At 40.2% G+C, this 13,152-nt stretch overlaps 2 protein-coding genes across 7 annotated transcripts; one reads left to right on the top strand and one right to left on the bottom strand.

Annotated features, from left to right (window-relative positions):
* Positions 1 to 365: 365 nt before the first annotated feature.
* On the top strand, positions 366 to 4,026 carry cbx1b (chromobox homolog 1b (HP1 beta homolog Drosophila)). 3 transcript variants are annotated; one of them, XM_030122653.1, is made up of 6 exons: positions 366 to 560; positions 1,445 to 1,570; positions 1,892 to 2,048; positions 2,359 to 2,512; positions 3,601 to 3,695; positions 3,820 to 4,026. In XM_030122653.1, the coding sequence occupies exons 2-6, from the start codon at positions 1,516 to 1,518 to the stop codon at positions 3,959 to 3,961; spliced, it is 603 nt and encodes a 200-aa protein (XP_029978513.1). In that variant the 5' UTR covers positions 366 to 560; positions 1,445 to 1,515; the 3' UTR covers positions 3,962 to 4,026. The 3 variants fall into 3 exon arrangements, with proteins under 3 accessions (XP_029978513.1, XP_029978514.1, XP_029978512.1); XM_030122652.1 differs by having other exon boundaries at positions 368 to 560; positions 1,489 to 1,570; XM_030122654.1 differs by lacking the exon at positions 1,445 to 1,570.
* Positions 4,027 to 4,700: 674 nt separating this feature from the next.
* On the bottom strand, positions 4,701 to 12,911 carry nfe2l1b (nfe2 like bZIP transcription factor 1b). Of its 4 annotated transcripts, none has more exons than XM_030122648.1 (6): positions 12,708 to 12,911; positions 10,878 to 11,703; positions 9,831 to 10,019; positions 9,279 to 9,368; positions 9,014 to 9,172; positions 4,701 to 8,121 (listed from the first exon to the last, which is right to left on the bottom strand). In XM_030122648.1, exons 2-6 carry the CDS (start codon positions 11,433 to 11,435, stop codon positions 6,742 to 6,744), a joined length of 2,376 nt encoding a protein of 791 aa, XP_029978508.1. In that variant the 5' UTR covers positions 11,436 to 11,703; positions 12,708 to 12,911; the 3' UTR covers positions 4,701 to 6,741. The 4 variants fall into 4 exon arrangements, with proteins under 4 accessions (XP_029978508.1, XP_029978505.1, XP_029978506.1 ...); XM_030122645.1 differs by having other exon boundaries at positions 9,831 to 10,052; positions 12,708 to 12,910; XM_030122646.1 differs by lacking the exon at positions 12,708 to 12,911 and adding an exon at positions 11,794 to 12,666 and having other exon boundaries at positions 9,831 to 10,052.
* Between the last annotated feature and the right edge of the window lie 241 nt (positions 12,912 to 13,152).

The raw sequence follows: 13,152 nt of genomic DNA, 5'->3' as shown, positions 1-13,152 counted from the left end.
GTCTTGATTCAGTTTCTAATATAAACCAGTGCAGTGCAGTCAGATATCTGGGTTAAAGTTGAGGTTCTAAGGCCCCTGAGGTGCCTGTTGTCAAAGCACACATGAATGGGGCTCCAGTGAAAGTCGAAGCAGTGAAATGACAATAATCAGGTCCATTATACTCCTTTAAATAACAATAACTTTATGGACTGCCTTTCAACCATGTTAATGTCTAAATAAACTAAATGTTTTCTGTATGTTTTCCTCAGAGCTCGTCTGCCTTTTGCTGATCTATACATCACATCCCCCCACATTACACAGTATCATCCCCGACCGATGAATAAATCCATATGTTCTTACAGTCTGTGAACCTGTGCGACCATCGAGCCTGTGCACTTTTCTTTTCTCATACCAGACGAAGGGGCGGAAACGACACATTTTGCTGTAGTCAAGCCTTGTATTTTTGATATCAGAAACACATAAACAACGACGTTAAATTAACACTACAAATATAGACATAAGTATTGCTTTATTTCGGATCGGGGTGAAGTTTTAAAACCTTTTAGATTTTTGAGAGATCGGTGAGTTGAATTTTTATCTTCCCTCCTCCCTCCAAACGTGTTGTTTCGGTGACCGTCTGATTGTGCACGAGTCGAGTGTTAGCCTTTAGCTAGCTCTAAGACAGGATTTTCAATGAGGGACAAAAACACAGCTACATCAAACGCTTCGGAGACACGTTAGTCATCACACCTGACAATATAAGTATTATAATCGATAGAAATTAGGGTGTTATTTGCATCAGTTGCTAACGCTAAAGCAATATGGAGGTACCAGCTAGCTGCATATTGGGGGACTGGGTACCTCCGAGGCTTTGTCGTGCTGTTTTTGCTCTGTTTGCTAGCTAACGTTAGCAACAACCCAAACAAAGATGTTTTGCACAAAAAACAAGCTAACTGGAAGTAGCCGAATCATTGATTTAATAGAGTGAGTTTGCTTTTGCACACTAGCCGTGCGTTAGATGCCGCTAATCTGAGCCCAGGTGTTGCACACCTCTGATATGCACTATTGTTTTGTGTTGATGCTGGTACAATACGTTCCCGGTCAATGAAACTGTGATCCTCAGGTTAGCTTGCCTGAGTAATGTTATATTTGGTAATAGAAAATATAATTTAGTCCTCTCCTGTCCTGTAAAACACCCCACCCCCACCATATAAGTTTACACAATGTCATAAGGTAATGGTACATGGGCAACTTGAGGCAATGCAGAAAAGGCGTCCAAAAGTTGAAAAGATAAATAACTTCGCCAACAGCATCAGGATTGCCAGAATACTCAAGAAATGCCATGAAATCAGAAATAATACAAATTCAACACATGCTGGTGATCTGCATTCCCTCACACTTTTGCCCATGTATCTTCTCAATAAATCCCATTATCCAATGCTGTTTTCTCCTCTTTGCCATATTGATGCCCGCTTGCTTCCATCATGCAACAATCTTGACGTTGACCAGGAACCTGCTGGTCCCCAGGTCTACCTGATGAGTATGAGCCTGACTACAGAGCCCTCTAACGATGGTCCTACTGTTACAGAAGGTTTAATATATCATTACTTCCTAACATAAATTTGTATCTGTATCACTTGTCCTTGTGCGGTAAGGTGTCTGTCAAGATTCAACAAATGATAATACATTTGTATGTGAATAAAGTGGCTCTGTAAATGTTTGTAATTCATTTGAAACAATGTGTTTTCCCATCCATTTGTGAAAACACAAATTACACATCCCAATCAAATGCAAACATTTTCTTAAGCTGTATTTCATAAAGCATAAAGAGTTTAGGAGCCCAAGCCATTTGAAAGTGAACACCTTAAGACTCAGTAATATCTGTGTATGACTTGTGTGTCTACCCCTTTAGAGAGCAAAATGACATCAACTGAGAAGAAGGAGAAAAAGGCAGATGATGTGCCAGAGGAAGAGGAGGAGGAAGAAGAATATGTGGTGGAAAAAGTCCTGAATCGGAGAGTGGTGAAAGGGAGAGTAGAGTATCTCCTCAAGTGGAAAGGCTTCTCGGAGTGAGTGTTGAATAAATGTTAGGGGAAGTCCTGGCTGGACTTCCCCTCCTGCTTGGCATCTATGCATGAAGGGGGTCAGTGCAGCTGCATTGCACATAGTTACACCATCAACTTTTTTTTATCATCATTCTTTTTTATAGTTTAAGTATGTCGTAGAGTATTAACATTTTAAAGCTAAGAGGAAAAGAAAGCTGATATTTTTAACAAATGGTTAAATAATTTGAATGAAATTAGTTTTTAATCATGAAAAATGAATCTGCTGGTCTATTATGAATGAAATACTATATTTAAATGTGATTTTTATTTCCAGAGATGATAACACATGGGAACCTGAAGACAACCTGGACTGTCCAGATCTGATTGCAGAGTTTCTGCAGTCTCAAAAATCAGCACATGAGGGAAAAAGGAAGGCAGCTGCAGATGGAGAAGGAGATGAAAGTAAATCAAAGAAGAAAAAAGATGATGTAAGTCTCACCTCTCTATTCTGTTAGACCTCCATGAATTTTTAGTGAATCGCTGATGGTCTATTAGAATGATAATAGTTTGGTTCGGGTGATGGAACACAAAAAAATCTTTTCTATGATAACTTTTAGAGTAGAAATAGGTCCAATATGTGTTATGTTCCTTACACTTGAGGCTAGGCGCTAACACAAAGATCATCTTCTTTATTGTCTCAGGGCCAACAGACTAACTTTTCTGCATATCCTCCCTTTATAATATCAGTGGGTTCTTCACTTTCCATATGTGTGTTTGGAATTTTATCTTCTAAGTTTGACATAGTTTGAACAGTCAGAAATTGTGACTGACAGTATTGAATATTTTTAACTGACACAAAACATAATTTAATCCACATCCACTGTTATTATTTTCTAATACTGATTAAAGATATTTCATACTGCACTGATATTTAATACTCTAATTTTTAAGTTTTTCATTTGCAGTCATAATGCATGCATATATACACTGTACAGGTTTCCCACACATTTTGTCAGACAAAATGTAAAAATGTTTCAAGATAATATAGTTTACAGATAATATAATTTCCATGTGCGTCCACAACCTTGTTTTTCTAAGTGATGGTCATACTCAATTCAAATATTTTCAAGGACTGCAACAAAATAAATCCAAAATGATGCACAAAGTATTACTTTAAGACACGAACCAATGGAAAACAGAGGTCTGCTCCTGTTTTATTTTTTTCTTCCTAGTCCTTATCTAAATTTGACAGACCTATTCTTTTGTGAATTTTATTACAGACAAAATAGTCCTTGACTTCTCCAAAATCTTTGCCAGTATAGCTCAAATTCCTGACTTTTCCTAAATTGAAAAAGGAGATGTTAAAATTCCCAGACTTCCAGGTTTTAATGACTGTGCATATCCTCACTGTATGAGTAAAAGAAGATTATTTATTGTGTATTGAGTTTTTTAGTGCAAAAGCTGAAAGAGGAGTTTTGTACTTTAATTTGCTTTCCATCTATAAATAAGTCGATAGTATTTGAATATGTATGTTTTGTAATTGTTTTGTGATTGTGTTCCTTTCTTTGACACTCAGACAGAGAAGCTACGAGGCTTTGCTCGAGGTCTGGATCCAGAAAGGATTATTGGTGCAACAGATTCCACGGGAGAACTCATGTTCCTCATGAAATGGTATCAGCCTTTACTTTGAATGTACTATGTAACATTTTACTGCAGTGATGTAACAAAAAACACCATGAAAATAGAACTAAGTTGTGTTTTTTTTTTTTTTTTTTTTTAATTTGTGCTTCTGTAGGAAAAATTCTGATGAAGCTGACCTCGTGCCAGCAAAAGAGGCAAACGTGAAGTGTCCGCAGGTGGTTATTTCGTTCTATGAAGAGCGGCTTACTTGGCACTCATACCCAACTGAAGACGAGAAAAAAGATGACAAGAACTAACCCAGGGCAAAGGGGCTGGGGGAGAAAGAAACTGTAGTTTTGAACTTCATTGTACTTTCAAGTGGGAAGGGGAGAGGTGGGGGTGGGGGGTGTTGGAGGGGATAAAAGACAAGCAAGACACCTCTGGACTCATTTGTCTTATGGTGTAGTATCACTCATTTGATTCTTTTATCTGGATAAACTCTAAATGTGTATATGCTTCGGTTTGCTCGATGAAAACACAGCTCAAATGATATGTAAAATGCAGTGTTAATTTTCAGTGTCCACCCCTTTAAGAGTTGCTCGGCCTCTTCAGTATCCTGTTCTCATAACATTTGGTCCAGTGCTTATCATCTTGCTCTGACACTGTGTTGGTGAGGTGATGTTTTTATTTTCAGTAAGTGTGCCATTTTTTTTACTTGGGTACTTTTGAGGGCAGTACTGTGTCCATCTTAGCGTTTTCTGTAGGAATTTAGTCATTTATTCATTGGTAATCTTAGTAGTGTTTTTCCAAAAAACATGTCTTGCTTGTCTGTTTTGGAGAATAAACCACTTTTTGTTACAGCTCTGTAGCATTCTGTGATGATTTTCACATTAGAGGTGACAGATTTTGGGACAAGTATCTTCTATTAGAGAAACGTGGGAGTCCTGTAAAGCCTCAACAAATTGATAAGGGAAACTGGCTATTTTACTCCTTAAGTTAAGGTTTCTCTGTTGTATTATACAGTGAATACCATTCATGACCACTAGAACACAAGAGTCACCGGTGAAAATAAAAACACTTTATTAATCAATAAAAACAATTCTTGATTGCCAGCAAATATCTCAAAACAGGGAACTACATCCAAACTGAAAGCAGAGGGTGAGACTGTTATGGAGACAACTGACAAACTACATAAATCATGACAAACACAAACATGGAAATATTTACATAAGACAAGACAAAAAAAAGTGCACTAAGTAGTAGCAGTACTAAATAGTTGGTGTTGCACTGGGTTACACTGAAGTGAATGTTAACCAGTTCATGCCTGAATATCACATTTAATGAGAACATTTCTTCTTTCAAAAGTTTTTTGGACATCATCTTAATGTTGCAAATTCTGTTTGTAAATATTCTAGCCTAACTGCTATCTCAGCTGCATTGACTGACCTATTTTTTTAAAGGGTGATGAAGTACACTTACCGACAAACTTCACTCAGACAAGTAATAGCACTTCTACTTTGAGAACAATTTTTCTGTGGTTCTCAAAACCTTTTAAAGTGAATTTAATGAGATTATAAAATAAAGGCATTCAAATCAAAGTGGCCACTAAACACATTCTGCTAACTGTCAATTCACGCATACAAACGACTTCTTTCAAAACCTGGCTCACTTTGTTTTTAACACACAACTTAAAATCGTAGAGCTCATATTTAAGCCAACCGCTTGGCTTTACAGCAGTTAAAAAAGTTTAATTACCTCAAGTGGCTTTCATTTGGATGGCAAATAAGTTATTTAAAAGGGATATAGCTACACCAGCTGAGCCTGTTTATGCTTAAAACGGGGCATCCAAGGCAAACAGAAAAAAAAAGATTCAGAACGTTAAACTGTGACAGGCTGGAGCTGGTGAACATACAGTACTCTCTGGAGCTCCTGGCCCATCACATTGCCTTAAATACCTCTTACGATTACAGGCTCGGCACAAATTCTTTAAATCAACAAAGAAGGTGTACATAAAGCTGATGTGGCTAGATTTATAACCTTGCTTATACTACAGATTATGAACATTTAATAAGAGCCTTCCTAATCGCAGCTCCCATATTTAAACCTGCAGCGAAGGAATAGCAACAGACACGGCAAATGCATATAGCCAAGCCTTTTAAGGACAAATTACAGTGCTATGTATAATTAGGAAGTTGATACATTTTGCAATGCAGTGTGCCTCCTCTCTAAAACATCCATTTGCTCCACTTGCAGGACTTCCAGGCGTCTTTAACAGTGGCCAGCCCAGGAACACACTCAGACCGACCCTCCCTTGACTCAACGTTGTACACATGAAACCCAATCGCTTTAGGACTTTCTACAGTTAGATCCCATTAACAAACGGACTCAAAAACTGAAATTTGCACAGTATTAGAGTGCAGGGTTTGAGAATTGCAAGTTGTATACAGAGCATGTTGAAGTGCACCATACAACCTTTGGTTAGTATAGGTGTAAATGGCATCCTAAATGATGGACTTCCTTTAGCCTTTGGTATCTAAACTCACAACCATAGATGCCTGAAGATTTAGGACTCTGAAGCCTTGATGACTATGAAAACCACTCAAAAGTCTTCAGGGTGGGATATGATCAGATAGTCCTTTAAATCATTGCCTTCGGTGCATAGGTATTCCAACCATCCTTTGTGACTGTTCTTTCAATCGCACTTTTCTTGACAACAGTCCCTTCATTTACCCTTACAAAACAACAAATCTTCTCTTTCCTCAGTGGTTTGGTGCAAAGGGATCAAGAGCAGCTAAATTTTTCTAATAGCTCATTTTATGTCCTTTTAGATCCCTCGTCTCCTTGCTTGTTTTCCCCCTCATCTAAATAATTAAATATCAGTACTCAAATGTAGAGCTACTTCTGCTTCGAAGTTGTTTCCAAGAAAAAAATGCAGGAACAGAATGAAAAGGGAAAAACGAATGCAGGAAGAGTAGTCAACAATGCCATTTTTCTACTCACCAGTATCTTCTCAAAGGAAAAAAGGACATCTCTCTTGCATCTGCAGAAATCTTTCTTATTGACTTTGCAAAGTGATAATAATCAGCAGTTTGCCCCCTCACTTCTTTTTGTCTTTTTGTTTTTTCTCTGGTTTACGATTCTGCTCAGCACTTGTCATACCGCGGGGCATGATTAGCACACTGCCATCAGCGCTGTACTGGAGCGAGTACTCGCTGGGGCAGTAGGGGCGGCCCTCCTCATCTCGAAGCTGATTGAACACCTCTTGGTAAAGACTTTGCATTTTCTGTTTCATTTGCCGGATGGAACGTATGAACTCCATCTTCTCCTTCAGCAGACGGGCCTTGTCACGCCTCAAGTCTTGGACACCCTGCTCCAGGTTTAGGATGGTGTCCAGCTTACGCTTGCGACAGTTCTGGGCTGCCATCTTGTTCTTGCCGCGCCTCCGGATGTCACGGATGAGGGCTAGCTGGGCTTCACTCAGGTGGTGTTTGGCTAGGAGCTCATTGAACTCTTCCACAGGCAGGTTAATGATCTTTTCATTGGAGAAGGGGATTTTCATGGCGCGGGCCCGGCGTTCATCACGACTTGAATGCTTGTCTAGCAAGTCCTGAGGAGGCTGAAGCTTTGAGCTCTGTTTGTCTCGGACAGACTTCTTGCCGGCTGGAATCGGGAGCTCTGGGTGCTCCACAAAGGCAGAAGAAAGAGGCAGATTGTAAGTGTGATTGTGGCTAATGCTGTCAAGCTGAGGGAGGCTGTGGAACTGGGAGGGGTCCTGATAGCTCATGCGGCACAGCTTACTGTACCCAGGCTGATAACCCCCAACAGCACCTTCTTCTGTCTCCACAGTGGCTACCTCTGAGTCAGTACTGTAGCCAACAGCTCCTTCCTCTGAAAAAGTGGCAGAAGTTGAAGAGGAAGAAGCTGCAGAAGAGCAGGATGTCTCGGAACTGCTTGGAGACGCCGGGCTGTGGCTGGAGTCCAGGGAAAGACCAGAATCTGAGTCAAGTTCATCCTCTAACTGGGAAGCTTGGGCCTGGCTAAAGCCCTCCTCCATGGCAAGGTCCAACAAGCTGATCTCATCAAGCATGGACTCTTCAAGCAAGGTGCTGAATGGATCAGGCAGAATAGGTGTGGATGTAATGTTGTTGCTGGAAGTGTTCAAGTGTGGTGGCAGAAAGATGCCAGTCAGGTTAGTGGCTCCAAATGTAGAGTTAATGTTGGTATTGTTGCTGGAGGACAGTCTGAGCATGGTGGTTCTTGGGGTGAGGCTAACAGAGTCCAACTGTGGATTGAAAATTTGGGGGAAATCTTGACTGCAGCTAGGGAGGGAGGCCTGATGAAGGCTGACATCCTGGTTTATTGGTGTTGATCGAGAGGAAAGTCCAAAGTTTCCAGCATTGTTTGACTCGGGTGTCCCGCTTGTGCCACTGTCATTGCTAGAGTTGGTGTGGGCTGTAGTATTGTTCACTTCCATTGCCTGTGAACAGACAGTGATTCAGGGTTAAATGCACATGTTTCATGAAATACTTTCAATATCTTATAAAAACACACAAACCAATACGTTTTTCAGGACCAATACCAAATATTAGTTATCAAGAAAACCAATAAATATTTGAGGCTGAAATATACAATATTTGCAATTACTGAGTTAATACAACAACTACTCTACTTTGAAATCTCTTTGAAGTGTCTGTTGAATAAAATATAATTCAATTATATTTCAACATTAGTTACTGGGTTCTCACAATAAACTGGAGGAATTATAGATAAGAACTAGCAAATAAAATGCTGATGTAGTGTTATTTGTGCAACCAATCCAACAGAGCTGTGAACAGGATAATACTGGATACTACAAACAGAGAAACAAGGCTGCAACAGAGAGGCACATTTTTTAATTGATTCAGTCTTCAGAATTATTCTCTGAACTGCTTAAGAGAGTTACAGGGGTGTAGCCTATCTCCGGTACCAACAGCCGAAGGCGGAGTACACCCTGGATGTGTGGTTAGCTCATGCTAGGGCTTACAAATACAACTTTTACATTCACACCTTCAGATAGTTCATATAGACCAATTAACTTAGTAACCGGAGAGAAATCACACAAACATGAGGGAATTCCACACAGAAAGACCCAACCCACCTGTGCTGGGATCAAAACCAGGATCTCCTTGCTTGCTACCCCAAACCAATTAATTTAATTGGATATTTTAAAAAATACAAATACTAATAATGACAAACGAAGCAAATCAGATCTAATAACCTGCCAGGTCAATCTATACCTACTCTCTAGATACATGTACAACTAAAAACAGATGCCTATCAGTTCCCTTTAGACAAATACTGATGGTTCTGTGAAAAAATAAAGTACATACTTGTAGCTCCATGATGGCCATAATGTCCTGCCACTGCTGTTCCAGGTCTAGCTGTGGCTCTGCCTGAGGCAGCTGTGATGCCAGAGGGAGGCCCTGAGATGTAGAAGGAACTTCTTCATTGGAAACTGATATTTCCGGGGTGACAACTTGGGCTGGAAACTAAATGAAATGTCAAAGATGAGCAATATGTTAATATCTTATGTACAGTATTTGAATTCCAGACTTTTAATGATCTGCATTATTAAAACTCTTTTATTGTTTCTACCTCTGTTTCTTCTCCAAAAGGGAAAGTGGCCTCCAACAGCCTCAAGCATTCTTGTAAAGACAGTGATGTCTGAGAGCCCAGACCAGGCAACTAAAAAAAAAAGAGGTACTGGTGAGGTTTGTCAGTTTTGCTGAAATGTTTCTTTATTTGTTTAGTTTATAGAAAATGATGAAAGTGACAGATACCGATGAATGTTGAATGTAAAATACATTTAAATGTCACTAAGACAGTGCTTTAAATGGCAGAGGCAGGAGAATCTCAACTGTTCCTCTAAAGTCAAGCCTTCAAACATGTTGAGATAAATACCTCAAATTCATAACAGACTGGGTCAGTAACAACATCTATATCTAAATCGCATTAAGCAATTATATGGAGAATTTAATTTCATTCATCCACAGTCAAAAAGTGGTGTGAGTCAACAATGTGAGGAAATTAAGGTTTTAGTCACAACAAATTCTCAACTCACAGTGATTTAATTTCTTTTGTATACAGCATAAAGCAGTTCAGTGTAAAGTAAACCCTATCATATGTAAAGCCTTTTAGTCGACTAACCTGCTCTGGAATGCTCTCTCCTGTCTCCCCGTCCACTGGCTGAGCCCCTTGTGAGTTCACTCCATTTCTCCAGCTCTCTTGCTGCTCAGTCCTGTCCTTGTTCTCCTGTGGGCTGGGCTTTTCCTCCTCAGCCTCCTTCTGTCGGTTGCTGTAGTTGAACACTTCTCTTCCTGCACCAAGGTCAATGTCCTGTCGCCACAGAATGTCAATCAAATCAATGTCCTGGAAAAATAAAATATTAAAATGATTATTAAATAATGTTGCGTATTTTCAAAACTTTAACTGAAATGTAAGTATGTCAGGCAGGGGTCATTTAATATACCTCGACTGAAACCGAAGATAACTACTAATAATTATGATAATTAATAAGTTAATATGTTTTTTTTTGTTTTTTTATATAGAAGGACACTAAAGCTATTCCACGATTTAATTTTGGCAGAAGAGAACAGCAGATCATGTAACAGAATACAGTCAGATGATGAAACCAGGACATAAACACTTAGCCACGGTGGTTGTCATGTGATCAGAAAAAAGTCTCAGTTAATTACAATCCAGCAATGACTTTGTGTAACCTCTAACTATACTGCTTCAGTATGGCAGTTCTGTGCCCATTTTCTTAAACAAAACTTGAATTCAACTGCAAAATAGGTACTAAAAAGTGCCATATCCATAAATGTTGTTAGTAAGTACATATTAACTACAAGTCTTTTGCATCCATTTAGAGGTCTTAATTGTAGACAGTTACTGGTTCCAGCGCAATTCCTCAATTCTGATCGGCATCTCCAAAAACACCAATGAATAGGACCACAGTTGTAATGAATGTGGCTCAACCTGTCTAACTAAAAATATCAGACACTAAAAAACTACTTAGGGTGTGGGCAATGAATGACATTTTTAGTGTCTCACCTGTTTATACTAAACACAATTGAGTTGTGTGGTTGTGTTGATATACTCAAAAAATGTATTTTAAAATGTTTTTCTAAACACATCATTCCTTTTAATTTCAGTGGTGTCTGTTAACCGTTAGGCCAAAATAAACTACAGTACCTCTTTGGTGAGGTCGTCATTGCCCTCCCTGTTGCCCTGCTCCTGGTTACCCTCTGAGGCTACAGCTCCCAGGGTGCTTTCTGCTGCATTCAAGTTGTATGTGGATTCAGGTGCTCCACTTCCTCCCCTCATGGCCGGGGTAGCGTCAGGGTTGTTAACGTCCTCTAGGCCGGCCCCATTGTCCAGGGTGATGCTGGGACTGGACTGGCTGCTGGCAGACACCACAGTCTCAGAGTCACGATGCACTAGCCAGGTGTTGAGCTCAGTACTGGGCACAGAGAGGCGATCCAGCTGGCGCACCTGGTTCAAAAGCCGTCGAGTGGTGAAAAAATGGTCGAGGTCCACACTCTTTGGATGGATGCCATAGCCGTCCAGTGTGTTGCGTAGGTTGTGAAACTGTGTTTGGGTGTAGGCTGAGCTGGGGCCCAGGATTATCTCTCTCAGTGGGGGCAGCTGATTGCTCAGGTAGGTGTCAACGTCCACCCGCACCCCGATGAGGCTCAGAAGGATGGTGAACTGAATCAGGCCCTCTGTGAAGTACTTTTTCAGGTAAAGCATTTCTTTACAAAGGAACAAAAGGTGAAAGTAAAAAACAAAAACAAAAATGGGGCCAACTACTATGTATCACTACTTCTGTACTTCTGCTAGAAGACTGAGGTGGACACATGAATGTAAAAAATAGTTTAAGATAGCAGGGGGAAAGGGTCTTCAGCAGGATTCGGTGAATTTTTAAGGTGTATAAGGTCCAAGGTTGGGTTTCCACTTCAGATAGAGTCCAATTTGTGTTGAAAACTTTGTTCTTCATAAGGTTCTCATCTTCTCATACCTGACAAAAGTGAGAAATGAAACTGCATACTTTAGCTCAGCATAAAAGACACACAGCCTTGACCCCCCCAGATAACAAAGTCTTACATACCTACATTAAAATTAAACCAATCTTAATGAATAAAGAAATCAGGACTTGCTAGCCCACTGCAACCAGTCCATCCTCTCAGAGAAGTGATGTCGGCTTGCACCGCGCAGTGCCTCTAGAATCTTGGAAATTCAGCGGACTACTGATGATGAATACAGGGCTTTGGAATCACCCCACCCTTGACAGGACAACTACTTCGTGTGGGTGCTGCTGAAGGTGAATGAGGGAGTCTGGAAAGCTCGCTGGCTAGCAAGCGCACTAACAGCAGCGTTGGTGGCAGGCAGGGTCCCTCCCTCTACGCGGACAGCTGCGCCTATCTTCGTCCTTATGATATTAGCCGTTAGCCACCTTGTACTTGCTATTACATACGTACAGTCACCCTATTAAACAACAAAGACTTGCTGCTTGGTAAAGTGTCACGATATCTGCTAGTATACTTTCATGTTTGATTAATTAGAAAGTGACAAGCATCAGAACTAGTATTTATTGACTTTCTACTTCCGTTGTAGCTAGCATCAAACAATCTCCCTAGCAACAAGTGGTGAAAAGATGAGTGACAGGCTGGAGACCCATTCGCAGGCCCCAAATACGTCAGCGACACATGACTCCATCGACTGCCAACCAATAGAAATTGAGAGTGGGTGGGCTTTAGCCGAAATGCTAAACTACTGTAACTCAGTGGATACATACTGTGCTAGCTTTGTAAGCTACTTTGCAGCTAGCCGCCTGCCCCCTCGACTACTTTGAAAGTAACAACTGTCTTTATTGAGTACATTATCGCACCCACTGAGTCACCTACATTTACTGCCGTTTAATTTGTGTATTTGCTAGCGTAAGCTAATACTATGAATCACAGCAATCCCAAGTATCGCCTTACGTATTATCGATAATTGAAAATAGCTTTATTTTATACTTACGCATGAAGATTTTGGAACTGTGTCTTCATGCCACGAGTCCACATGAACCCAATAATAATAAAGTCCTGCTTCATTTAACGTTCCACAGTTTTTCCCGATATAGCACTCTCCAGCCTTTCCTCATTGAATGGCCCACCATGACTTGCAGAATTGCTAGCTGGCCCGGCTAGCCTAGCAGCACCGCTTGACACCAAAACACGCTTTCGCACAGAGCATGCGTAGAACATTCTAGTGGCAAGCTTTCATCAGCCGACTAAAAATTCCCTCACTGATAATAATAGATGTATACCAATAATACCTTATAGAAAGTGAATGTGCAACTCATTTGCTTTAAAAATCATAAAGTAAAACATGGACATAGATTTCATGCAGTCAATCAAGCAAATCATTTTAACATCTAGAATATTTTTATTCTTATTCACACAGAATACATACAACAATTTTT

The sequence above is a fragment of the Sphaeramia orbicularis genome, chromosome 19 (assembly GCF_902148855.1).
Source record: "Sphaeramia orbicularis chromosome 19, fSphaOr1.1, whole genome shotgun sequence".
NCBI lineage: Eukaryota > Metazoa > Chordata > Actinopteri > Kurtiformes > Apogonidae > Sphaeramia > Sphaeramia orbicularis.
This window is presented reverse-complemented; position numbering and strand designations above follow the sequence as displayed.